The 27,343-nt window shown below is 35.4% G+C and overlaps 2 protein-coding genes across 2 annotated transcripts; both read right to left on the reverse strand.

The window, feature by feature from the left end:
- Positions 1 to 604: 604 nt before the first annotated feature.
- Positions 605 to 1,415, reverse strand: LOC128547835 (uncharacterized). Its single transcript, XM_053521264.1, has one exon. It carries the CDS (start codon positions 1,373 to 1,375, stop codon positions 605 to 607), a length of 771 nt encoding a protein of 256 aa, XP_053377239.1. The 5' UTR covers positions 1,376 to 1,415.
- Positions 1,416 to 17,463: 16,048 nt separating this feature from the next.
- On the reverse strand, positions 17,464 to 21,498 carry LOC123565492 (uncharacterized). The gene is made up of 3 exons (XM_053521261.1): positions 20,844 to 21,498; positions 20,206 to 20,337; positions 17,464 to 19,840 (listed from the first exon to the last, which is right to left on the reverse strand). The coding sequence occupies exons 1-3, from the start codon at positions 21,289 to 21,291 to the stop codon at positions 19,017 to 19,019; spliced, it is 1,404 nt and encodes a 467-aa protein (XP_053377236.1). The 5' UTR covers positions 21,292 to 21,498; the 3' UTR covers positions 17,464 to 19,016.
- Between the last annotated feature and the right edge of the window lie 5,845 nt (positions 21,499 to 27,343).

A 27,343-nucleotide genomic window follows, 5' to 3' on the forward strand; every position in this document is an offset into this window, starting at 1 on the left:
TCCAGTCTTCAAATGTTATTTTTTCTTTCCAAATGTGCTTATTAACATTTCTTAGGTCCAAAATTAGGCGTTTTTTGCCTTGTTTATTTATGGATACGGTCAGTGGATTTATAACATGCGGTATAAAAGGGACCTCAACAGCGCAGTTATTTTCTACAAGTTCTGATACTGCTTTTTCTACAAAATCCATATTTTCTAAAGCCGATTTATTATTCGGCGAAATTGACCTTTCTGGTATTGTTAGCAAAGGTAACTTGTAACCATTTTTCAGTACGTCAATAATGTATTCATTACAGCCTATCTTCTCCCAAAAATGTAAATGTTTCTTTAGACGCCCTTTGACGCTATCAACTGACAAATTTGAATGTTTGTGAAAATCTGACTCTTACATTTCAAAAAAATCTTTGTAACAAAAATATATATCTAAATACTTATCATTTACTGATGGGGATTCCAGCATTGTCTCGCTCGGGCTTGTTGACGTCGACGCCACCATAGGAACGTCTCCCGGAACCAAGGAACTGTTTACAGTCACGGCGGAAATGTCCTTTGTAGCCGCAGGCAAAACAGATGTCTTGTGGGGTAGCTCTTCTCTTCTCTGGCCTCAAAAAAGCTGAAAGTTGGTGCGTTGGGGCAAACTGTAGTCCACTCCAGCATTACTCGTAGTTGAGGGTTTATTGTACATGAAAGGAAAAGGATTAGGGTTATAAGGATGATATCTGTTCGGCTTCGAAGTAGCTGTCTTAACCTTTTTGGCGGCCCTAGATTCCGCCTGTCTGATTTTCTTCTCGTCATCGCTATCGGTACCGAGTACCGGTTTCTCATATTCAGAGACTGTGGCCCAGCCCCCGGGGGAACCGTCGGCTATCTGTATCAGCTTATTTCTGTGTCTTAATTTATCTATAAGCTCCTTAACCTCTGCTTTTAGAAACTCGGGTTGAGACAGCTGCTTCGATACATATTCTAAACCTTCCAAAATGTCTGTATTAAATTCAAACTGAATTTTGTGAGATTCTTTATTTAATTTTACTTTCTTATCTCTGGCTACTTTTTGCGTAGGCGCAGTAATTTCGTTTTTCAGCTGCGATAACTGTGAGTCCAAATACGTTCTAAAAAGATCAAACGCCTCAAAAGCTTCGTTCCTATCCCCCGGGGACTTACCTCTAGTACTTTGTGCTGAACTGTTGGCCTGTGGGTTGCGGTACTGAGGGTCCCTAGTCGGTGAATTATGTCCACTGTCTCTTCTATCCCGTGGAGAATCTCTTGCAGAATCTCTCCAGTCTCGCAGGCTTTCACGTTCCCTTGACAAACTTCTGGAAGTTCTTTTATTTGACTTTCCTCTGTCTATGCGCTCACCACGCCCGTCGTTTTCCATTTGAGTGATGCTGTGTAAACATGTTTTACCTCGAATGACCACAATAACTACACAAATACTTTATATACATAACCAATAATACGCATGAATACCCAGAAGTACAGCTGTGCTGTGCACAGTGTACGAAAATCTTAATTCAAATAACAAGAACGACGATAAATACATACAAGATCACTGAAAAATTGTTGAAAAAGACGTTAAACCCGAAGACACACACACGCACGCACGCACGCACGTGCGCGCACATGCACTAAATTCTGATAGTACACTGACATCTTACACGTAAGTCACTACTTCCGTTTTATCTAGGCACTAACAGTGTACTAGATGTTATAAGTCTCATCTTTGGAACTTTGTCACTGAATTTGCAACTCTAACTTATAGTGCCGCCACAAGTCCTTTTTGGAAAGTACGCATAACAGTACGTACATGGGGCATTTTCGCTGGGATCTATCTTCTGTTGGTCACGTGGACGATATGTAACTGCTAATGTCCGGTATTAATGACTTTAGTATTATGCAAGCGGTTCCCAACGTTTCTGATTTTTTTCGTGTAGTACCATCTTTCTATTCCTGTCTTCTTCGGTCATGTATTTTATAACATCATATTCCTCTCTTTGTTTAGCTACTAAATGTTTAGTTAGCTTAGGTTGTGGTTTTTAACAAAACATAAAGATGTACCTCTTATCATAACGACGTTGTGTGCCATTGTTTGTCTTTGGTACGTGTATTCCATTTTCACTTTAGAGTTGAACTTTCGTTTCAAACGACTGCTCTTTTTTCGATTCCACTTGGATTGTGGTAAGATGGGCGTGTGTGTTATATCTTTCAATATCTGTCGTTTCGCTGTAGGGTGCTTATCTCCTTTACTGCAAGTGTTTATGTATAGATATTTTAAAATTTAGAGTAATCTTCCTGCTTCTGGGACAACAATTCGAAAAGTCGAGCATCGGCTGTCTTACGGACAGCTCTTGTTCTATGCCTACTTGTCTGTATGATTTGTGTTGGGTTTAACGGCGCTTTTCAACATGGTTTCAGTTATATAACGGTTGGCAGTCAACCTAACCAGCATTCCTGGATTCTGTACCAGTAGAAACGTTGTCCGCAAGAAACTGCCAACTTCCCCACATGAATCAGAGATGGAGGAAGAATGATTTCAGACACAATGTCTTTTATCAAATCGTCACACAGAACATACGCCTCTCCCGGGGATCGAATTCACGGGCCCGACATCCGTAGACATGTGCTCTCCTACTGAGCTAAGCGGAAGGGAGCATTGTCTATATTTTAGGCATGTATACTAAATTTTAGCATCAACATATCAGTAAATTTCGAAGAAATTAGTATAATAAGGAAAATAACACTTTGTGTGCATAAAATTCCTTGAAAAACCTGTTAACAGAATAAATACTGGAAAATAAGTATATATATTGGAATGAACGTAGGAAATATACAGACATATTTCACTAGACAAGTGTCATTCAAAAAAAGGAATGCAAATAAAAAAATCTGTAAATAAAATTAATAAAATATAGAATCAGAAGTACAGTGTCAAAGTCTTTATCACAAAAGTATAACATTTTTGGATTCGAAACACCGAAGTGCGGTCGAAAAATTAAGTATAAGCTAACTTTGATTCATGACTTTCAAAGCATATATCAGCACAATCTGTAAGAAGATCCGTTGGAAGCATAGAATGCAACGAAACAAAATCATAGCAGACTCGCTTCGAGTCTGTTCATGAGAGGTAGTGGAAAGAGCAACACCCCTCACGTCCACAGGCATAAATGGAACTCTATTACCTATGAACATTGAGTGGACTCCATGATCCCAAAGGACCAGAAAATATAACAACACTGAATTTACTGAAGTCATTTTATACGTTTGGTTAAACAGCACCACTCTATGAAACATTGATCGTCTAAGAGGTGGTCTTTGATCGGGGTCAATTAAACACTTCCTAACTGAAAATATATATGTCATGATTTTGGTAGAACTGTATGGTGTTGCATTAGATTAGTACCATTTTTAACATCTACATATAATAAGGGAATTGACATGTCACACAGGTGTCAATTGCAACACATCATTACAGAGTGTTAATTGTTTCAACAAAGAACTAGATAGGTGGCCAAAACCAGTGTATGAAATATTGCAGACTCTCACTTATACATATTGTTCATGACATTTCGAAATTTCTGTAAGATTATGAATCTTGTGATGTTTTTTTTTTTTCAAAATACACGTGACAGTATTAAATTTAAACACTTTTGCGAACGAAGCACGAGACAAAAATATAAGATAATGTCAATATATGATCGTACCTAAGACGATTCAAGATATTTGATGTAAATAAATTTGTCGGAATGATAACAGTGTCACAAAAGGACTAGAATAATAGAACAACATCATGCTTTTATATACTGATGAAAATTCAATGTGTTATTATTGACATGGAAAAATCAAAACTGCATTTTTTAAGAATTCTGCAAAATATATTTCTTTTAATTGTAACAACTTTTCAGTATGTATAAGGAGTTTCTCCGCCTAGTAGAAAGCTAAGAAAAACATTTGTTTGATATGCAGCAACTTGAAAATGCATACGGATCTGTGATTAACTGGTACTATTTTACATAAAAAGCTTGAGAATTGTGCTAATTGTAGATAACAGATCCTTACATAGCTGTAGCTGGGGAGAGCGAGCAATAATGTCATAATGACCTAGACCACTGTTAGAGATAGCTGGATACAAGAATTAGAGTTGAGTGTTTTCCGAAACTTTTGCATGTATTACTAGAAGAGTTCTGCAAGGTAAGTGATTAGCATCTAATATACTTTAGTATACATTGTTGACATTATTTTTCTTATAAATTGCGGCAAAGTTAAAACGCTTTTTGTATGTAAAATTGTTATTCCTTAACTTGTAACAACAAAGGAAATAAACTGACTGAAGGCTAAAGTAGAAATATATGGTGTCTTCAATCTATATAGAATGAAATTGTAGAAATCATTTCGCGATTATATAAAATCTATCTTAGCGCTTATCCTTTCAATAACATTACTTCCTTTACAAATGGATAAAATATTAAACTGTTAATTTCATTTCTTTAAAAAGGCAGACAATTGTATTGATAAAAATATCTGAATAATACAGATAATATTATAAGTTGTTGAATTATGTTGAAATGATAAAAACAAGCGTATATGATATACATCACTTTTGTAAAACTAGTACACAGGGATTTAAAATACTTTAGAGATTGACCGTTCTTTCCCCCACTCATTAGTACCATTATCCCAGTATTTTATCAGTAAAATGCGAAAAATACAGTGCATGGTATGATCAAAGACAGTAACGTTGTGTAAATCAAAGGACTGAACGTACTGGAGGATCTCTGAACAACACAGATTGTACAAGATTTTGACGATTAGCATTTATAAATTATCAATTAACATTAGCTATTTGACATTTAGCATTAGGAATTCAGCATTAATCATATGGCATAAAGCATTTGGTAAGAAGCATTAAGCTTTACGTAACTGTCATTTAGCAATAAATAACAGCCATTTTGCATTAAGTTATTGGCATTTAACATTAATTATTCGGCATTTGGCATTTGACAATTAGCATTGCGCACCGGCCTTCCATAGATTAGATTTTCTATAGATGTGGCTTTCTCCGCATGTAAATATATGACTCTTTAATACATACTCCTCGTCAATGATTTCTCGAAACATATAATTTATCAGCCTCTGATCAGTTATCCGTAAGCTATACTATGTGTACATATAAACTAAACTACTGCAAGTAAGGTAAGACAGAGCCCTTTGCGATATTTTGCGTGACCGATATGTATTTACAACTTTCCCGTGTCTCGCGATGCTATACTACTATAATCGTAAATGTATTAGCCAGAATCCAAAATAGTCGTAAATATATTAGCCAATAAATCTATTTATATCTTCAGCGTTTGTTTGGTGACCTAGTTTTCGCGCATTAATATCTTACTGCAGTCAGAAAAAAAAGCAGAAATGTATATTACACTGTCTGAAAAATACGCTAAAATTTTGACGTTCGACAGCTGGAAATACTGTCGTGGTAAAATAATTATATTTTGATGTTTAATAAATGTATGGTATGGAACTACTTGTTTGTACCTACGGCACTACTTTTGTTCGGTCTGCAGTAAGGAAATTTCTGCATTGTTAAAATTGGATCGACTGATCCAAAAATGAACAGCTGAATTCAAATACAGATACTGTTTTGAAGATAAATGCTAATCAATAACATATTGATCAGCATGATCTCGGAATATTATAACCAGACCTACAAAGTACAATGCTGACAAACCTGTTTCCATTACGTGTGTTAGAGATTCACCTGGCGGAGATTACTTTTATTTACACTGTCCCGTGTCTTTGGAACATGTTGGGGGTAACAGTGAGGTTGGGTGCGCACCATAAACCGGTTTAAGCTCCCCAGTTTTGCCACTGACCGTTCTAAGGCGGTGCCCCACTGTGTTCCTTTATTTGTTCGTTTTGTCCTCGTGTGTATGCTTTGTGTGTATGTGTGTGTGTGTGTGTATGTGTGCACGTCATCGTGCTAAGGGTTTTGTTTTGGGGAGGCTGCAGTTTTGGAACTTGGCATTCCCTGTTTGATATTTTTCCTTGTTTTTTTGTCTTTGGAATGTATGAAACATTTGTTATGTCAGTTTACATGTGTAACGTTACAGGAAAAATATATACTTACACCAAATTGACAAGAAATTAATTCAAATTTAATTTAACTTAAATAATATTTTGCTTTCAATTTCACGGTGTCAATCCGTAAATGATACCTCTTAGCGCATTTTACCGTGCCCAGTTCCCCGAAGCGCAGGGCACAGGAGCCTCACGGCTCAAAACAAACTAGGTTGTTTATAAAAAGGGTAAAATGACGCAAATATGATTTATTAAGTCTCTCACCATGTCTCTAGGAACTTTTGATACGTTTATTTTTGTAGTATGATATGCAATGAAGGGCAAGACAACGTTCTGTATCGAAAATAAATTGCTCAGATTACGGCTTATTATGTAAACCATGACAAATATTTGGTTAAAGTATAGTAGTTGCAGTATAAGTATCTCTTTATACAGTATAAAAGAGTTAAAAAATTAGTTCCACGCACAGTCCTAAATGACCATTCAGACAAGTGCTCCATAAAACGAGGAAAAAGCGTATTTGCATTTTCATAAGCACGGGAGTCCTTTTGGCAAATGTAAATTATCAAAAATATATGGCACCGGACTCCTTTGAGTTGCATGACACAGAACTCCTTTAAGCTGTAAAACACTGAGTAAGTAAACTGCCGTGTTTTGTCTGATTTTAAGACTGTGTTTAACCATAGTTTAAAGCCTATGAAACACGATATATAGAATCAGGCCTAAACTTTTTATTCTACTTCTACACTTATAAAGAAAGTTCGTACACATAATATCTTATTGGCTTGGTATGGAAAAAGTGCTAACAAACGCGTTCCTGAAAAAAAAACTGATTTTGATATGAATAGCAAGTAATTACATACTTTAAAGACGTTCTATATAAAGAGAAATTCGTCTTACAATTCTCTAGTTTTTCTAACTCAAAAAATCTTTGCTTCGGTAGCTGTTTTCATTAATGACTTCATGTATTATACAAACGCTGTTTAGGTGTGTCCAAACTCTAACGTATACTGAAATATACGCCCTCGTCACTCTTCGAACAATATATAGATTTCTCATTCTCTAACAATACACACTGTTTTATTTTAGATTCAGTGTAAGAAAACGGAAGCCCATTCTGTTGTTGCATAAACCAAAAAAGTAAAACTGAGAAAAATAAACAGTTTAGAACGACAAAATAGCTGTACGTAATTTAAGAAAAGAAAAATGCAAAACCCACTCAATGCATTTTATGCCAAGTATCTTAAGAAAAAAATAGCATTGAAATAACTGTTTTTCAAAAAATCACAAACTCGGAAATGTATTTTTGCTCATGGGGAAGCTGATGATATAGATCTATATTGAATCGTTCCTCTTTCAAACAGTACTTGAGTTGAGCAAATAACAAAAAACTGAGTGAACAAGTGATCATAATTATGCCTGAATACAAATTAATTGTAAATATACATATTTGTTTCCCGATTGGGAAGTAACAGTTCCGGTTCGGGAAGCTTTGAAATAAAAATATATAACAATTTTGTTATGACATTAAAAAATCTGAATGGTAGAAATTTAGATAAAGTATCTAACTTTAAATTGGCATATCTCATTTAATGACACCATGTATACTCTTATGCACCGGACCATGTGATGAAAGCAAGTCAAAAATGATGTTTCGCTTCCCAAGTGGTCAACCAGTTACTATATTCAGTAACAAGTTTCCAGTTCGGGAAGTAGGGAATAGCCATGAATTGATTTCCCGAACGGAAGTTTCACCTACTGGTTATAATTATAATAAGTAATCCTAAAACGAAAAAAAGGATTTTTCCCTATATACTGATACATTGAAATTTAATTTTTGGTTGCGGGTTTATCCCGCTACCAAAGTTAAAGTGTATTTCTGACAATCATATAGCATCTTTATTTTATTCCGAATCACATCCAAAGGATGTTCATGTGCTACACAAAATAGTCCCATTCATGAACAATGCGGATGAATTATCAATGAACAAGCAGTTCTTATTCAACCTGTATCCACTCACACTGACCATTTAGATTATATAAGATCTATCAATGATAAGGTATTCCAGCCCATGGTTACATCACAAGCTGGGTCAGGCAGAGTTCATCTTAGATATGAGGCACATTAAATTTGTATTTGTTTCTCATTCCTGTTTAATCATAGACTGGCATTTAAACAGAAATTAAATCTACAAAAACCCGCAACCATCAGACATTTCAAGGCTTTGATTTAATGGTGGGACCCATACTGTATGGGCACCAAGACTGGACGAGCACCAGTCCTGTGATTCAACACTAATCATTTGAACACCTCAATCAGTCGACACACTAAAACAAAATAAAATTAGTGCACTTATGCACTGCGGCATGCGACTTTTCTGACGTCATCCAAGTTATGTTTATGTAACGACAGAGGAGAAACTGGCAGTTTGTCTTTAAACTATCGAATACTTCAAAACAAACCAAAAATGATAATAATAACATTGACCGAAATGTCCACAATTCTTAATATAAAATGCATATACCATCAATATTAACACACTTGTATATAGTCAGTTTAAAAGCCTTACTCATTTGGCTTATCGAGATGCTTATGTTATGAATTTGTACCCCTCAGCGACAGTCAATTATCACGCTGTCCCGAAACGTCCTATTATTTGGACTAGCAGTTAAGCTCACTAAACTGAATATTACAACTCGCTTGCTTTTAGTTGCGAGGCTCCGTTTTCTACGCTTCGGGGTACTGGGCACGGTAAATTGCGCTACGCGGTATCCGTTATGGACTGACATCGTGAATTTGATTATTATCACTGTTGTTGGACTCTTGTAAAGAGATGTACTGTGGTCTATAGCTAGGTAAATTATGAAATATATTTATCATATTTGTAGATTTTTCTTTGCATATCATGTATTTTAATTTTAAATTAGACTGTCATTTGGATGGAATAAAATAATGCCTATATACATGTATTAAAAAGTCACAAAAAATACACATAAAAGATTATGAATATATACAATTTACAGAAATGACGAAATGTAGACTTTGATTATTTTTACTAGGAATTCTTTAAATTTCACACATTAAATGGTTTTTTTTACGATAAAGCATGACAACGCCATTATTTTATGTTGTCATTTTCTTCCCTCACTTTTTTTCGCTAGTTTGTAAATTCTAGACGTTTTAGTGTATTTTTGTGACTTTTCAAAAATGGGTTGAAGTCGTAAAATGATCGAATTTATATGATAGCATAATTTGAGCCGTGCCATGAGAAAACCAACATAGTGGGTATGCGACCAGCATGGATCCAGACCAGCCTGCGCATCCGCGCAGTCTGGTCAGGATCCATGCTGTTCGCTAACAGTTTCTCCAATCCCAATAGGCTTTAAAAGCGAACAGCATGGATCCTGACCAGACTGCGCGGATGCGCAGGCTGGTCTGGATCCATGCTGGTCGCATACCCACTATGTTGGTTTTCTCATGGCACGGCTCATTTGATTTTGTTGAAATGGTAAAAACTTATCAACAACATATTGTTGTAAGCGTAGACTAAATTCACTTGTACGTTCAGTAACTTTCAGTAACTAGCAAAAAGAACTAATGGCGGGTTAGCTGTTTTGTTCAGTATATTTTGTCAAAATATTTCGTTTATTCATGTCGAAAGATTTCTACATATAGACAGAAAGAACGTTTAGAAATTCTATGTTTCTAATCAGACAGAAAGAACAGACCGTTAATTAAAAAAAAAAAAAAAACACAAGAAAATTAAATTACTAATTCTTGATTCAGAATAAATCCTGTCCTGCATGGACCGCCATCATCTTTTATAACAGTAACATTCAGCACGTGCAGACCAGATTCATTATATCGCAATATGGTGTTATGGCCGTCAAGTTGAAGGTTTAGCTCTATGCTATATTCCTCTACGTCCGGATACATATCTACACACTTGGATCGAAATTTTTCTTTCATGTTGCAGAGAAAGCAGGCTATATTTCTGTACCTTTTAAACGTTGGATAGTTTTCTGTAAAAATAACTGGCAAATGAAAAGCTCCACAAATGTGTTGTAGCTGTTTGTCCGGCTCTTCCGGGCATGTGTAGATATCCACAGGGTCGCAACTTAGTAGAGAAAAGTGGAAACTTCACAGGTCGCTCAACACGACAAAAACGAAAATGTTGCAGGTTCGGTTTGATTGAGCCTGCTCATGGACGGTAGTGGAAATGCATGCTACCGTCCACGCCCTCTAGCCCCAGATTGAGCAGAACTCAACATTTACACATGCTAAAAGTACAACGTAGAGGAATATAGCATAGAGCTAAACCTTCAACTTGACGGTCATAGCACCATATTGCGATATAATGAATCTGGTCTGCACGTGTTGAATGTTACTGTTATAAAAGATGATGGCGGTCCATGCAGGACAGGATTTATTCTGAATCAAGAATAAGGCCTGAACCTCTGTCCTTGGTGTATACAGCTAGTTGCATGTACAATCTACTTGTCGACATGATTCGCTGGAACAGAGTATAGTGATTATCGTAATTGTAGATAAACTTCGATGACGCACAAAACATGATCACTCTCCAGACGCTAAATTTACTTCCAACGTGCCCACCTTCGTTACACTGGAAACAATTTACATTTTTGTATATTTTTGTACGTTTTGTTGGTTCTAAATGACGTCACAGGGATGTTAAGGTCAGGGTCGTTTTTGCTGTTCAAAACGAAAGTCATTCGTAATAGCCTTTGCTTCCACACAAGCAATAAGTCCTTGTGAGTCACGTGGTGAATCCCTATTTTCCAGTAGCTCCTTAGTAATTGTAGAGTTCAAATTATTCAGTCGGTTGGACAAATCTGCAATACTATTTGACAGTGTGTCGCTTATCATATCAGCAAGCCGGAAATCTGGACAACATGTCCCCAGTTCCTTACAGTCATTGTCACATAAACAGCTTTTACAACACGTCGCAACAGACGACACCAAACTCGCATTGTTTTGAGATTTGATAGTGCAAAGTGAAACAGTGATCCAATTGCAATTCCAACAGGTTAATCAACGAATTATTTCCGCCAAGCCGTGTTCCAATTACAAAAAGGGTAGATATATATTTGAGAAAATGTGCGCATTATTTTTAAAAATACATGATACCTCAATAAACAAAATCTACCTGGTCTTCTATGAAAAGGCGTTTAAGTCATGATTTTATAATGCAATGTTTCAAGCACTTCAATTTTGGACAGTCGTTCATGAAATGGATAGAACTCTTTTATAGCGATATCAACAGTCTAATCATTAATAATGGTTTTTAGCTCACCAGAGCATAAAGTGCTCAAGATGAGCTAGTGTGAGCGGTCATTGTCCGGCTTCGTGCGGTGTCCGTCGTGCGTCGTGCGTCAACATTTGCCTTGTTAACACTCTAGAGGCTACATTTGTGACCCAATCTTTATGAAACTTGGTCAAAATGTTTGTCTTGATGATCTCTAAGTCAGGTTGGAAACTGGAGCATGTGGGTTTAAAAATTAGGTCACTAGGCCAGATTAAAGGAAAATCTTGTTAACACTCTAGAGTCCACAGTTTAAGTATGAAACTTGTGAGAATTGGTCAGAATATTTGTCTGGATGATCTCTAGACTAAATTTGAATCTGCGTCATGTGGGTTTAAAAACTAGGTCATCCGGTCAAATCAAATGAAAAGCTTGTTAACATTCTAGAGGCCATATTTATGACCCTATCTTCGTGAAACTTGGTCAGAATGTTTGTCTTGATAATTCCTAGGCAAAGATTGAAACTGGGTTATGTGAGATCAAAAACTAGGTCAACTGCTCAAATCAAAGAAAAAACTGGTAAACATTCTAGAGGCCGCATTTATGACCCTATCTTCATGAAACATGGTCAGAATATTTATCTTGATGATCCCTTGGACAAGTTCAAATCTGGGTCATGTGGGATCAAAAACATGGAGCGCCAACACGTACAGGCTTTATGGAATAAACTTGATAATTTCTTCCAGACTAGAAATATCGCACATACAGTCAATTTTGAAGATGTCTGTTTCGGTTGTGAAGGAAATGCTAAAATGAAAAGCTCATTAAATTTTATTATTATATTAATATACAAATTTATCATTTTCATAATGAACTATAGGAAGACAATTCCAAATTTCAAACATTTTCTTGATTATTTATATTTGATATATCTTTGGAAAAAGGAACAGCTTAAATGAAAGACAGATAAGACACACATGATTCCAAATGGTCTTTTTTTTTAACTAAAATGTAGGCACCACTAAAATTCCCTCTTTTTAAATATAATCGATTACCACCTCAGCCATTTTTGTATAAAAGTTGTGTCTTATGGGCATTTCGTAATGACTCTTTTGATTTCTTTAGTTGAAAAGTAAAAGAGCTTTTACTGCCGCCGTTTGTCGACCTGCGCGTAATAAACGTTTTGCACACAAGGTTTTGGCGTCATGAAATTATCTTCAAAGGGCAAGTAATATAACTCTGGTTTACATTATGTCAAGATATTGTCCCATTTTTTTTCTTTAAACGTTTGGCGGAATATAACCATAGAAGTACTACTATTATTATGTCTCCCATCCACTGGGGTGGGAGATATATTGATTTACTCCTGTCTCTGTGTGTGTCTGTCAGTCTGTCACAAATCTTTTCCGCGCTCCAAGTCAAACAGTTCTCATCCGATCTTCACCAAACTTGAAAAAATTGTGTTTGACAGTAAGTCCTCGGCCAAGTTCGATAACTAGCCAAATCGGCTCAGGCACTTCGAAATTATGGCCCTTGAATTACCGGAAATACTGATGCCAGTGATACAGGTCTTGGTGCATGGTTGACTCAGATACATAATGAAAGGCCATTTACTCCAAAACGTACTCCAAAACTATCAAAGGTATATTTTCTGTGAATAAACCGTATATAAAGGCAGACTTACTATTTAGATGATTAGGCAGTTGTGGGAGACATGCGCTTTTCTCAAAAACAGCTCAAGTTTCTTTACTTTTCGTAAAACATTCTAGTTTGTAAACTGATATCATGTAAAAGGTTGTGATGATATTTTCAAGTAGTCGAGCAGGCTATCAATAAACATCTCTTGTTATATTTTAAAGTGCAGATTCGTACGCAAATGCACTTCTTGACTTTTGGACGAATTATCTCCACACAAACATTTTGTTATCCCAATAACGAACTATAATAGTTATAATTTGTACACTTTTAAAACAGCTTTCAACGTGTGTAATTTGATACTGATTTCTTTAACACAGCAATGCAAACACGAACCCTCTACTGTTTTTGTAATAACAACTTTGATGCGCATAGCATTTGTCTATTTTGTATAAAGCCGCGAATAAAAATATCCGCTATTGTCATGCCCAGCAGGTTTTCAAAGAGAATGAGAAGAACGCGTTGTCTTGTTAATGTACTACCAACCCCTCCTACATGGAAGACGTATAATTAGGCGGTACTTTCAACTATGATTGCAGCCAAGACCTGTCATCAAGTTTTCAATTAAGAAAAATAGTTTGTATCTTTGTAAATAATTGTCTGTATTATTCTTTATTCAGACCTCAATACCTCCTTTGTCGAACACGTTTCTGTGTTAGATAGGAGAAAGTATTAACTGTGTCTGCAGATACAGAAATTATATTTGTATTATGAGTGCCAATCCGAATTATCTAAAAATTTCAGAACGAAATTTCATTTCAATGTATTCTTAATTTTTAAGCACATATTTCTCACTTTACCTTTCTTTGAAAAGTAATTCAGTTTGTTACCCGTATATGTACAATAGTAGTAAATGTTTTTATTTATTGTAAAAGATCTTTTATCAAACTTTCACTCAATTTTTTTATCAAAGTTTCATAGATGAGCCGTGTCATGAGAAAACAACAACATGGATCCTGACCAGACTGCACGGATGGTCTGGATCCATGCTGGCCGCAAACGCACTTTGTTGGATTTCTCATGGCGCGGCACATATATCTGAAACGAAGATTAATTTGATCATTAACTGATATTAGTTTTGATAGCAGACGAATAAGAAAACAATCGGCCTACTGGTATTTCTCTTTTCAATAAATTGTCGCCCACTGATACGAAAGTTAATCCGACAGGCCTAGACATGAAATTGCTGTTCTTGCTTATATTCATTTTACACCTCAACTGAACAGTGAGATATATATGAGCCGTGCCATGGGAAAACCAACATAGTGGGTGTGCGACCAGCATGGATCCAGACCAGCCTGCGCATCCGCGCAGTCTGGTCAGGATCCATCCTGTTCGCTAACAGTTTCTCCAATTCCAATAGGCTTTAAAAGCGAACAGCATGGAGCCTGACCAGACTGCGCGGATGCGCAGGCTGGTCTGGATCCATGCTGGTCGCAAACCCACTATGTTGGTTTTCTCATGGCATGACTCATATGCTTTAGAACTTGTCTGACTTTGTACTTAGTTTAACAATTGAGTTATAGTCTTTTATATTATTTTAAGGACATCTCCGGGAGTTGTTACTGCGCATTCTTTCGCGCAGTTGCCGATCTGTTACTTAATGATTCTCCTTTTGGATTAATATTATATGTACAGATGTAAAACAATTAAAAAAAATGTTCAGTTCTACGTTTTCATACTTAAAATATCAAATCATTTATCCTGTCATAGTGCCTAATGATCGCTGAAATTGAAAGAGTAAGATTGAAGTAGATATACTTAAAAAAAATTAAAAGCTCTGTCCGAAGAGAAAATCCTAGGAAAGATCTTTTACGGTTGATGATATCAACAAGTAGTAAATAAAGGTGCAAGATGCATTGCTGACATTCCTATATTCGTGGAAATGTAATGCCGATTCAATGATATAAATTGCATTTGGACAAACTGAGACCTAAAATAAATAAATAAAATTCATTTCATGCTTTATAAGGCGAAAGTAAGAGGGGAAGAAGGCAAATGTTTAAAATTAAACGTACTTGAATATAGTGCATTCTTGCATACCGTACCTTGGTTCCCTCGTTCGTCTCGTGATTTTGACAAACCTCGAATGAGAATGAATATAGTGTAGATACATGTAATTTAATACCGTAACAACATTCTTTTAATGCTTTTTTGCAAAATATTTGTTAGCGTAGACTTTTAGGTAGCTGTCAATATTTTCATTGCAGCACCATGATTATACATAATCAAGGCTTACAGAATGTAGGATAAGGTAATCTGTATATTGATTCCACTCTATTTCCTACTGCTAATAGGAATTTGTTACGCAAATGCACCTGTTGACTCCGTACCAATGGCCTCCACAACTGGTATTTAATTGATTTCTATAATAAGGATCTATCATTCATACACTTTGAAAAGGCTTTCGTCTGTATTTTGACACTTCTTTCTTTCATACTAAAAAGCCTTCTTAACAGCAATGCAAATATGAAACCAGGTATTATTTTGATAATCGCAACTTTCATGCGCATCGCATTCGACCGCTGTCATAGAATAACCCGTTATTGTCATGCCCAAAATGTATACAAAGTGAATGTCCTGTCAGAATAATTTCAGTCTCACCAGGGAAGAAAACGTTATTAAACGTAAGAAATTTAGTTCGCTCCTCCTTGGCCCGGCCCTGTATCCGGGCCTGGCCCGTGATGAAATAATGCATGCACAGTGGGGCGCCTGGTTCTTCCTGAACCATCGATTTTTTTGTTGATTTGCGGGTTTATTTTGCAAGGTCCAGATATATACTATATGTATACATTACAATATTACGATGTTTCTCTTCCTTATTGACATAAAAAATCGAAATTATCGTGATATTGTCGGACAAAATACAAATTTCGAAAAAGTAAACATATATGAAATATGAAAAAAGGCAGCAAAATTGTTTTTGGCATTAAATTTAAAACTTATCAAGCTATTTTGAAGACATTAAAATGTTCCTGTTACCACACTAGGAGTTCTTTAGATCTATCTGTGGTATTGTGAAATCAAGGAAAAACCTTGGTACTGAAAGTGTATCGAATAATAAGTTTAAACAGGTCTACATATAGATGTAGTTGGAGCTTTCAAGTGAAAAGGGTAGAGTAGGGTACACTATATAACTACTCTGGCCTACAGAATATTTGACTAATAGCAGTTTTGGTTTCCCTGCTCATCCGGCAATACTATAACAAGCTGAGAACTAGTCAACTGCCTCATAGCAGTGATAGCCTGTTTCAGCTCTTCAGTTTAAAGTATGGACAGTAGGTAATGGAGTGAATCCATGTAGGCCAACTGAAAGTGCCCAATTTAATGAAATGCAACGTGAATTTGTAAAGAAGTACCTCATATATTGTTCACGTTATGTTTTATACGTCGACCGTGCTGCTTCCACAAAAATTGCTCGCTCTCTAACTTGAGCAGTTCTTATCCAAAATTATCAAAACTTAGAATGCATATGGACTTACATTCTTGGATATTTGAGCCGTGCCATGGGAAAACCAACATAGTGGCTTTGCGACCAGCATGGATCCAGACCAGCCTGCGCATCCGCGCAGTCTGGTCAGGATCCATGCTGTTCGCTAACAGTTTCTCCAATTCCAATAGGCTTTAAAAGCGAACAGCATGGAGCCTGACCAGACTGCGCGGATGCGCAGGCTGGTCTGGATCCATTCTGGTCGCAAACCCACTATGTTGTTTTTCCCATGGCACGGCTCATATATTTGATAACCAAGTATCAAGCTGCGGAGTCATGTTGTTATATATATATATATTATATATTTACAGATATAAATTTGAAAAAAAAGCTGTTAAATTTCGTTTAAGGACGTATGCTAGAAGTTGGTGCGAAAATTTTCCCAATAACAGAATTTCTTCAAACTTTGGATATTGAAGGACAATCATCTAAGAAACAAAAAAATGCAATAAAAATCATAGGTCACCGGTATCGAAAAAGAGTTATCTGCCCTTGAAAACGGCATTTCCCCAAAAAATGATGTTTTCAAGGGCAGAAAACTCTTTTTCGAATCCGGTGACCTATGATTTTTTTGCATCTTTTTGTTTCTTAGATGATTGTCCTTCAATATCCAAAGTTTAAAGAAATTCTGTAATTGGGAAAATTTTCGCCCATCTCATATACAGGGAATTCTAGCGTACACCTTTAAGTACTGCTCGCGGTCACCACGGCTTTTTAACTTCGAATTGAACGCTATGTGACATAATTAATTACTATTCTAATATGCTTTTCTCTGTTAAGGTAGTGGGATCCTAATGGACTGTTCTCCAGATTCTCTATATCATAACATTTTTATAATCTATACGCAAATACAGGATTGTATGTGAAATATTAAAAGAATTTCACCAACAGTTACGGAAATATAGCGATTTCATTTGCCCAACCCCTATTACTGAAAATCCGTTAAATTGTACCAGGGGTGCATTTGCAAAAATGACTATTTTTTAATGAATTTTCACCCTTTTTATTTATTATATGATTTCATTTCATTTACAATACATATATCTAATGAAACAAGTGCATATTAAAAGCACAAACTATAGTAAACAGATATTTTGAAGCTAAAAGGCATGGTTACCCAAGAAAAATCACACAAATTTTCACAAATAATCAAAAATACATGTTTTTTTAATTAAAAAAAAATCAGTTATTTAATGCTAGTCAATTAAGGTAACCTCTTCTATTTTTTAGCTAAATATTATTTCAAACAAAATATACAAAGAAAAAAAATTTACCATCTGTAATTTAAGAAATATAATTTTGCATATGGCTACCCTACATACAAGATTTTCACAAAAAATGACGAAATACACAATATCTCAAATATGATCAAACTATGTTTAAGGAAAGCAACATTTTCTACATGCAACTATATATACTTACTGTTTAAGTTATAAAAAGACAGTTAAGATATCAAAATATTTAAAAATCTTCATTTCCTGTTGACATTGTAAGAGATGCTGGTCATCAGTGTCTTTGAAAAATTAGTGTGAATTTTGCCTATTAGAACTTCATAAAGAAGTTGTGTTTCAATGATACTACAACAAGTTACATTCTTTGGACTGAATTGAACATTATGTCTTGTAAATTACATGTTTCTGATAAAATAGAGAAAGTCCTGACTGAAAACAAAAACCGAAATATTTTTTTCACAGCTGGAAAAATACTGAGCCAACTTCAGGCAAGTACAATGAATTTTGACCTCTTCTAAAGACAGAAAAATTCCTGAGTTTAGTACATGCATAATTATATATGATTATTTCATTGATAATCAGTGCAGATTAGAATTTCCTGTCTAAATGAAATGGTTACCTGTTTAGGGGGTAACGAGGCTCTGCCGAGTTAACACATATACAGTTAACCGAGAGCCGGATATTCCTATCAACATCGACAACCAGTGATAGAATCTTTTTCTTGCATACCATATTCAAATAATAATAATAAAAAAAATGAATCAAATAACTTTCTTTTTAGAACTAGTTCTGTATAGTAGCTAGTTCTGTATAGTAGTGTATTCATACAAAGTAAGTGAAACCAACATCCATAAACAGGAAAGACATCACAACATTTCGAAGACAAGTAACAAGATCTAGTTCCACTTTTATTTTATCAGTTTCTGCCTAACTTTCTGTATGTTTTGATAAAATAGTGTTTCTTGAATTGAGAAATATACATCAATCATAGCACAACAGTCGTCTGACACCCAGAGGTGCAGGATAGAATTTCTATCACCAGCAAAAATACCGGAAATCTTGGTCTTGTATGCAAGAAAATTACATATTTGGCAGCATATATTTGTTTTCCATAAAAGACTAAATATTGCTTTTTATACACCAAGTAAAAATCATAATCAAAATGCAAATACTTCACAAATATACTAATCAGCATGTCATCAATGATGATTCAATTAATGTACTTTCTGAATCATAGATTATTCATACAAGTACCTATGTCTATGAAGGTACATTTGATGAAAAATACTGACAAAACTTGGGAACAGTTTCCTCCAGAACTTTTTTTGAGTTTGTTACTCTCGGTAAGCCATCGCAGTTTACAGCTGTAAATGTATCTCTAAGTCCATCTTCACCTGATCGCCTAAATATAACTTTCAGATGTTCAACATTCAAACCAGAGCCAGCAATGTTTTCTGCTGTAGGACGTTTGCATATCCCCTTGCTTATTAATGGATCAAAGGAGCGCAGATTTTTCGATTTTTCACAATTGAACAGTAAAGAATTTTTCACAGCCACAGGAGAAAAACTGAAGTTTAGGAGATCAGACACTTCACATAGTTCTAGAAGATGTTCAAGAGCCTCAACATCAGCCTCTGCATTGTGGGCATTGTATGTCATACCAAGATGTTGTCGTGCAAGGTCTTCCTGTTTTAATGACTCTCCAGGGTACTTCTTTCTAAACACAGACAAACTATCGACAAAGCCAAATACTGATTTGAAAAAGACATATGTGGTTTTGGTTTTCAGTACAGCTGTCATGAGAATTGGAAAGTCAAATCTCCTTCCGTTATGAGCAATGAGAAACACATTGGAAAACTGGTCAAGCCACCTGCACAGTTTCTCAATAGCAGACTGAATATGAATAGACTCTACCAGATTTCCATTCACAACTATATCGCCGTTGTCATCAACACATATTCCAGTTACCCTTTGGGCTTCAGATGTAACTGCCATCTTTGGTTTTGTGTAAACTGCAAACTGGGCACCAGACTTTACCTCCACTGCTGCCAGCTGTGTGATGTGCGGCATAACAGAACCACGTACTGAAGCAAACAATGTGAATGATCAGTACAGAAAACTTGAAGAATTAATTTATCGAGGAGATTTGTTTGGTACAGTGTAAGATCCGAATTTTTCAGTCAGTGAACACCAGACGTAATATTTGCACAGTAGTGTAACCGCAAGATTTAATGTACACCAGTGAAATATTTCTTATCTTGCATGTAAAACAAAAAGTTTTCTTTTTTCTGTTTAAAATTGTCTTTCCAGTGATAGAAAATATTGTGATAAACAAAAAGAAGCTATATGTATTTGTTAGAGTATTGCAATACTGACCAGCAGACTGAATTTAGAATAATATTGGCAAGAAAGAGAAAGTGCTGTATCTGTTTAAAATTTTTGTTCTTACTCAGGTCTGTAGTTTCCAGGTCTATGGCTATGATTGTAGGTTGTCCACTTTCAACTTTCACGGGTTTGAAATTGCCACGCGGGACAGCATCTGGAAGTTTCTCAATATCAACACTGGAGGAATGGCCAAATTCTGCAATGCACAATATAATTTCAACAAAAACCTTAACCACAATATTTAGATCTACAATGCAGCATCTTAAAAAAGTCTAAGACTCATGTACGAATTTTACTTTTTTGGAGCACATGCTATCTGGTATTGCAACAGACAATGAATAACTTGTCGAACTTGGTTATCACATAATACACTTACATGCTTCTGTAGACGTCGCTTGAGACATTTATCTGCGTACTTTTTGGTATGACTTCAAAAGAACGAATGACCTCTTTAAGTTTATTATTTAAAACAGCCAGGCTGCGTGCACTTCATCTGTCCCAAGGAATTTACAGTGTGCATACAAAATATATTAGCTTCTATCGTAGGGCATAGCAAGTGTCGGGATGAAATGGGGTCCTGGGTGTGAGTGGTAGAACCAAAACATTTATCTATCTCTTTATACTGCCTTACACCTCTCACGAGTATTATGGGCAAGTGCTTTAAACATGTTAATGGTATTGATTATTTATTATCTAACATACCTGTACCAAGTTTAGTATTGACATCAAAACATGGCATTCCATTTGTTTTCATCCGGTGTACTTTGCCATATGCCACTCTGTTGACGAAGTTGCAGTCAGGATTCTGGCAAACCACATATAAATATCCACCAAGCCCCTTTTGCAACTCACCAACCACGTTATAAGCTGTCAACGGCACAGGTCCTAACTTACAAGAGCGACAGTACTTTAAATTGTTCAACAAAATGTCAAGTTCAATCAAACGATTGCCTTCCCTCCACCCATCACGGCTAACACTAGCGCCAAGTTCAAAGTGAAAGTTGCTGCAATTTGTAGCTGTGCAGTCACTACCGTTACATAACCCAGTATTTGTGTAATTATGCTCAATAATTATTCGCTTGGATACTTCATTTCTCCTCTTTTTCTCACCAAATTTGCGGTATCTTCCTCGCTCGTCTCGATATTTCATGTTTTCACTTTCATAAGGAATTCCATGTATGACGTCATTCGATGGGAAATCCCGCTATCGATCCGTGAAATATTTTCCAAAAATGGAATTTTTTTATGTTTAAGCATTATTTGACAGCTTTTTACCGAGATAAATAATGAATTTTATACGCCTTTTGCAAAAACAACGTTTAATTTCGAAAATATATTTATATTCCGAGTCATGCCGTCCATAGACGGAAGTTTCCGATGACGCCACGAAAAATAACGACATCGCCCGATTACTGCCGATTCCATTAGGCTCCCGCTACCTTAAAACACTCTTACGCTAGAATGACGTCACGTTAACGTGCGGTGACGTCAATGTTTTTGTTGCGACCAAGAAAGAGCGCTACTATATTTTATCTTCTATTTTAGATTAAGGGCATATTAGAATCGAAATAATTTATAGCAAAACCGTGTTTTAACACTATTTAAACACTCGGGCGGTAATACGTCGTACAAATAATTTCACTCGGGCTGCGCCCTCGTGAAATTATTACGCCCGACGTATAACCGCCCATCGTGCATAAATAGTGTTAAAGCACTCTTAAGCTATGAATTATTTCTTAAATATAAGAGAATGTCGACATTATAAACAGTCAAATCCTCTTTTAATGATGGAATATAGAATATGTTAGCTTACTGACATGGTTTATCTCCAAACAGAACTAGTTAAATATATATCAAGCAAACGGCAATTGTTATATGTCACTTTGCAATCACTTATTTATCATGGAGTACCGAAACCTATTTTTAGAACGTGAATATAACAATTGCTATTTGCATTGTCTGAAACCGTAAGTAAAAGATATAAGTGGAAGGTAACTTTAAACCACCGCATGATATGTATTCAACAAGTTGTGCAAAGGGAATATAACTATTATTCAGGCCAATTAATTTAGTCTTGAAAACTCATTTTATCATCGTCAATTCAATGAGATTATATAAAATGTGTACTAGAAAAGTACACCTTCTAAAGAGAGAATTATTACAAAGTACCCAGATAATGTCAATATTGTTACGTATCCTAATTAATTGAAAGGGTAATAGGTGTATCACATTGCTTTAATTGACTCCTTATTTGACATCGCGGCAAATTAACTACCGCTTCGTTATTGAATTTCAGTAATTGCAAAAGGAATCATATTTCTGAAATGACAACGATTGAAATATACAATTTCAACTATTTTGATCATAAACTGATATGTAGATGGGTTCACCAAGTGTTGAACTTATAAATTCAGGTAAATACGTGTTTTTACTACTAATTGTCTCGCATTGACACATAAGATAAAAGTTTTGGATTCATATTATTTTATCATTAATTTGACAATGTTGATTGTAGAAATTATTAAATCACATTGAAAAAAAAATCATTAATTATATAGAAAAGGAAATATGGACTAAACAGAACATGTCTATTATTTTGAAGAAACTAAAAATTACTTCCCTTGCATAATAAGTCAGAAACCTTTTGATAGGTGATCCGGTACATTTCGCTAATGATGAAAAGTAAATGTTAAATGAGCCGCGCCATGGGAAAACCAACATAGTAGCTTTGCGACCAGCATGGATCCAGACCAGCCTGCGCATCCGCGCAGTCTGGTCAGGATCCATGCTGTTCGCTTTCAAAGCCTATTGCAGTTAGAGAAACCGTTAGCGAACAGCATGGATCCTGACCAGACTGCGCGGATGCGCAGACTGGTCTGGATCCATGCTGGTCGCAAAGCCACTATGATGGTTTTCTCATGGCACGGCTCAAATAGTATACTTGATAAACCATCTCATAGGCGTTTGCTGCTTAACTTATGAATAAATAGTGTCAATTTTCTTATGATTTACGAGCGATTAATGTAAATTGTTAAGCTTCTGTCAGCAGATCGGGTCGGTATCTGATAAATATAGACTTCATGTCTACATGTTGAAAAAAAAATACAAGGATTAAGTAAATTACGCATTGAATAGTTTGATATTTCGTGTTTTCAGCAATACAAAACATTTTCTGCTAACTGTGCAATGTATCATTTGGTATTGGCTTGCGCTTTTGCGTCTGAATTTCACACAGACAGTTGCAGATAGCACTATGGGCTAGCAGTTCAAGGCTCAAACTGCAGACTGGCCAAACTCACCGTTTCTGCATTTAGAACTACAGAGTTAACAACCCGACATTTTTTTGACAAAGGACCAGAAAATATGGTAACGGGTCGACTTTTTAGTAAACTTCAAGAAATACAGAATGCAACGCAATAAGATTAAAATTAATGACGACTTTTGAGAAGTACGTGAGAGGTTAGTCACAGATCAACTTATCTAGTACATAAATAATTCACAACCCGATCCCATTGTGACATCTTTGGCTTTTTATGTATAAAATTATTGTCGTCCTTAAACTTTTTTTTGCATCATACTGTCAATATTTTAAAGGCGTGTGTATTTATATCTATTTTGCATCTGATGCATAGTCCAAGCTCAAAAATTGACTGTTTTATTTTATTTTCGTCTTTGATAAGAAGAGAGGTTTACTTCTTTTTTTTTTTTTTTTTTTTTTTTTAAACCTCTTTTCTGTGGATGATTAATAAATTACAACAGCACCGGCTTAGGCGGAACTCTATTATAGTGCCAATGAAAAAGTCATTGATCCCAAAATAAATGATCCCAAAGGACCAAATAACTATAACAACACTGAGTCCAAGTACGGGTAGACATTTTACAGCCGCCACATGACATTTAAAGACTGTTGTTCTGGTAGTTTAGAAAATGGGAGAAATTCGGTTCCTTTGGTAGCAAAGTACGCAGCCAAGCAACTAAAAATAGACTCAGTTTGATTGGATTTGTTCGTGAATCGTAATTAAATGTGCACTATCCCTCACGGTCCCCAACACCAAGTCTTGTTTAGTGATTTAATTCCGTTTATTGATTCAGTTCCGAACTAATGTGGAGGGATGTGTTATTTTTTGCTCAATGTCAAACAATAATTTTGATTAGTTTACGCTTAAAACCTTCATCTCCGCATAGAGTTTTTTTTTCTTTTTCAAAACTATTTTTCCATACAAACTTTTGATGTAGAGTCCTTGTTGAAATATAACTGATCCCTGTGGAATTATTCTTCCGTAGCATGTAGAATATCCCTGTTGTACAAAAAAACGACGAGGAGAGCCGAGGTTACTTAACTTAAAGTGTCCGTCCTTGTACAAATGTACTTGATACGTGCGTTGTAGACATACATATTTCTGAAAAGAGTGTTCAAAATAATAAATATGTGTAGTTTTATCTACCATATAAAGTTTCAGAAATCATGTGACATCGATCTGTATGCGTGAATAAAACTTTATCTTTTCCATACATGATGTCTTGTACTAAGACAATTTATATTATATATTATTTTAACATTTCTACTAGGTTTCTAGAATCTATCGTAGATTAATTGAAACGAATTTTACTGTTTTATAACTTTCGAAATTTTGTTAATTAAAATACAGTTGTTGGTTTTTTATACAATAACGATTGACGGAAATAAGTTTGCAAAACTTTTGAAACAATTTATAGCCTATCAAAATTGAATATGAAAGATCTGTATATTTTTTCGCAGTTTTGTTGATGCAAATTATTTGGAACAAATATGTTTTTTTTCCAGAAGTGGTCATTTTCTAAGATAGATCCATATAATAGAACAAGAGGGCCAAGATGGCCCTAGGTCGCTCACCTGACAAACACCATAACAATGTAAACATGTAAGACCTAGTGATTTCATGGAAACAAAATTGCTGGCCAATTTTCATTAGGATTAGACCAAAAATGTGGTCCTTTGAGTTTAAACAAGTATTTTCTTTGATATGACCTAGTGACCTAGTTTTTGACCCCAGATGATCCATATTCAAATCTGACCTACATTTCGTCAAGGCAATCATTCTGACCAAATTTCATGAAGATCAATTGAAAAGTACAGTCTCTATCACATACATAAGGTTTTTCTTTGATTTGACCTAGTGACCTAGTTTTTAACCCCAGATGATTCATATTCAAACTCGACCTAGATTTCATCAAGGCAATCATTCTGACCAAATTTTATGAAGATCAATTGAAAAATACAGTTCTATCGCATACACAAGGTTTTTCTTTGATTTGACCAAGTGACCTACTTTTTGACCTAGATGACCCATATTCGAACTTGACCTAGATTTCATCAAAGCAATCATTCTGACCAAATTTCATGAAGATCAATTGAAAAATACAGCCTCTATTGCATACTCAAGGTGTTTCTTTGATTTGACCTAGTGACCTAGTTTTTGACCCCAGATGACCCATATTCGAACTCGTCCCAGATTTTATCAAGGCAATCATTCTGATTAAAGTTCTTGAAGATCAATTGAAAAATACAGCTTCTATCGCATACACAAGGGTTTTCTTTGATATGACCTAGTGACCTACGTTTTGAACCCAGATAATCCATATTCAAACTCGACCTAGATTTCATCAAGGTAATTATTCTGACCAATTTTCATGAAGATCAATTGAAAAATACCGCCTCTATCGCATACTCAATGTTTTTCTTTGATTTGACCTAGTGACCTACTTTTTGACCTCAGATGACCCATTTTCAAACTTGGCCTAGATTTTATCAAGATAATCATTCTTACCAAATTTTATGAAGATCAGTTGAAAAATACAGCTTCTATCGCATACACAAGCTTAATGTTGACAGACGACAGACAGACAGACAGACGACAGACGCCGGACACCGAGCGATCACAATAACTCACCTGAGCATTGCTCAGGTGAGCTAAATAGCGGAAAACCACAGGTCGGCACCGTCCATGTCCTCTAGCCCAGCTCGAGAAGAACTCAACGTTTGTACTATACATGTTACAAGTACCAAATTACAATTTAACAAGAAATATCTTTAAAAATGATGGTCGGCGAATTGTAATAAGGAAAGAAGTTTATGAATTTTTCATCTAACATTCATTTTTCATCTAACATTTTTCAAATTGCAAAACTAAACACCGCACTTTAACAATTTAAATGGTTATCTTTTAATTTTTCGCAAAGGTTTCGTAGGGTAGCAATTTTGTTTCGTTTATCCTTAGACGAATAATTACAGCAGTAGTTTGATGAAGATTCATGAAGCGGTTCATGAGGAGAAGTCATTAAACGTGTTTATATTTTAGCTTAATTGGTCCCTATCCCCATTTGTAACAAAATAGCAGGAGACCTTACGATATTGTTACACATCGAGTTTGATAAAAATCCATTACATTTTAGTGGTTAATGCGAAGAAAGGCATATCTACTTTTAGCTATAGTGGTCCCTGATAGGGCCCAAGTTCCTATATAAATAAATTTGGAAGAGGACCTTATAATGATGCTCCAGACCAAGTATGACAAAGATCCACCAAGCTGTTCATGAAGAGCTGTATAAAGGCATTTCTAGTTTTAGCTCTAGCAGCCCCTAAAAGGGGTCAAATGTCCCAGCTGAACAAAGTTGGCTGCGGGCCTAATAAAGATGATACAAATCAAGTTTGATTAGAATACATGAGAAACAATCAATTAAAGGATTTTTTTTATTTAGTATTTTTATTTATTTCTAAAATAGGCCAACTGACCCCGCTTTAACAAATGTATATTCGCTATTCATGGATCTTTGGACAATGACGTCACACCTATAAAAAAAGTGAAGGTCAAGCAAAACATACAATTGTAATTATTTCAATATTTCTGTTTCATAAGCAAAGTTTGACAGTAGTCATATCACATAGATAACCTGTATGCAGCGTACCCTCATTTCAGTTTAATGAGATTCAGTCATTATATAGCATATATATAATGAAACAGATTTCAACTGAGTTCAATATTTGCATACCATACTAAAGAAAAATATTCATATATAATAAATCAGTTAAATAATTTATAACAAATATATCAAAGCAAACAAGTACTCATTTTAATATGCAATCTGAATAAATCACAAAAGCAAGAAAACTTTTCATATACAGACGACAATTGTAACAAGGAAAATCTTTTAAAAAGCACTTC

Source organism: Mercenaria mercenaria, chromosome 13 (assembly GCF_021730395.1).
Source record: "Mercenaria mercenaria strain notata chromosome 13, MADL_Memer_1, whole genome shotgun sequence".
NCBI lineage: Eukaryota > Metazoa > Mollusca > Bivalvia > Venerida > Veneridae > Mercenaria > Mercenaria mercenaria.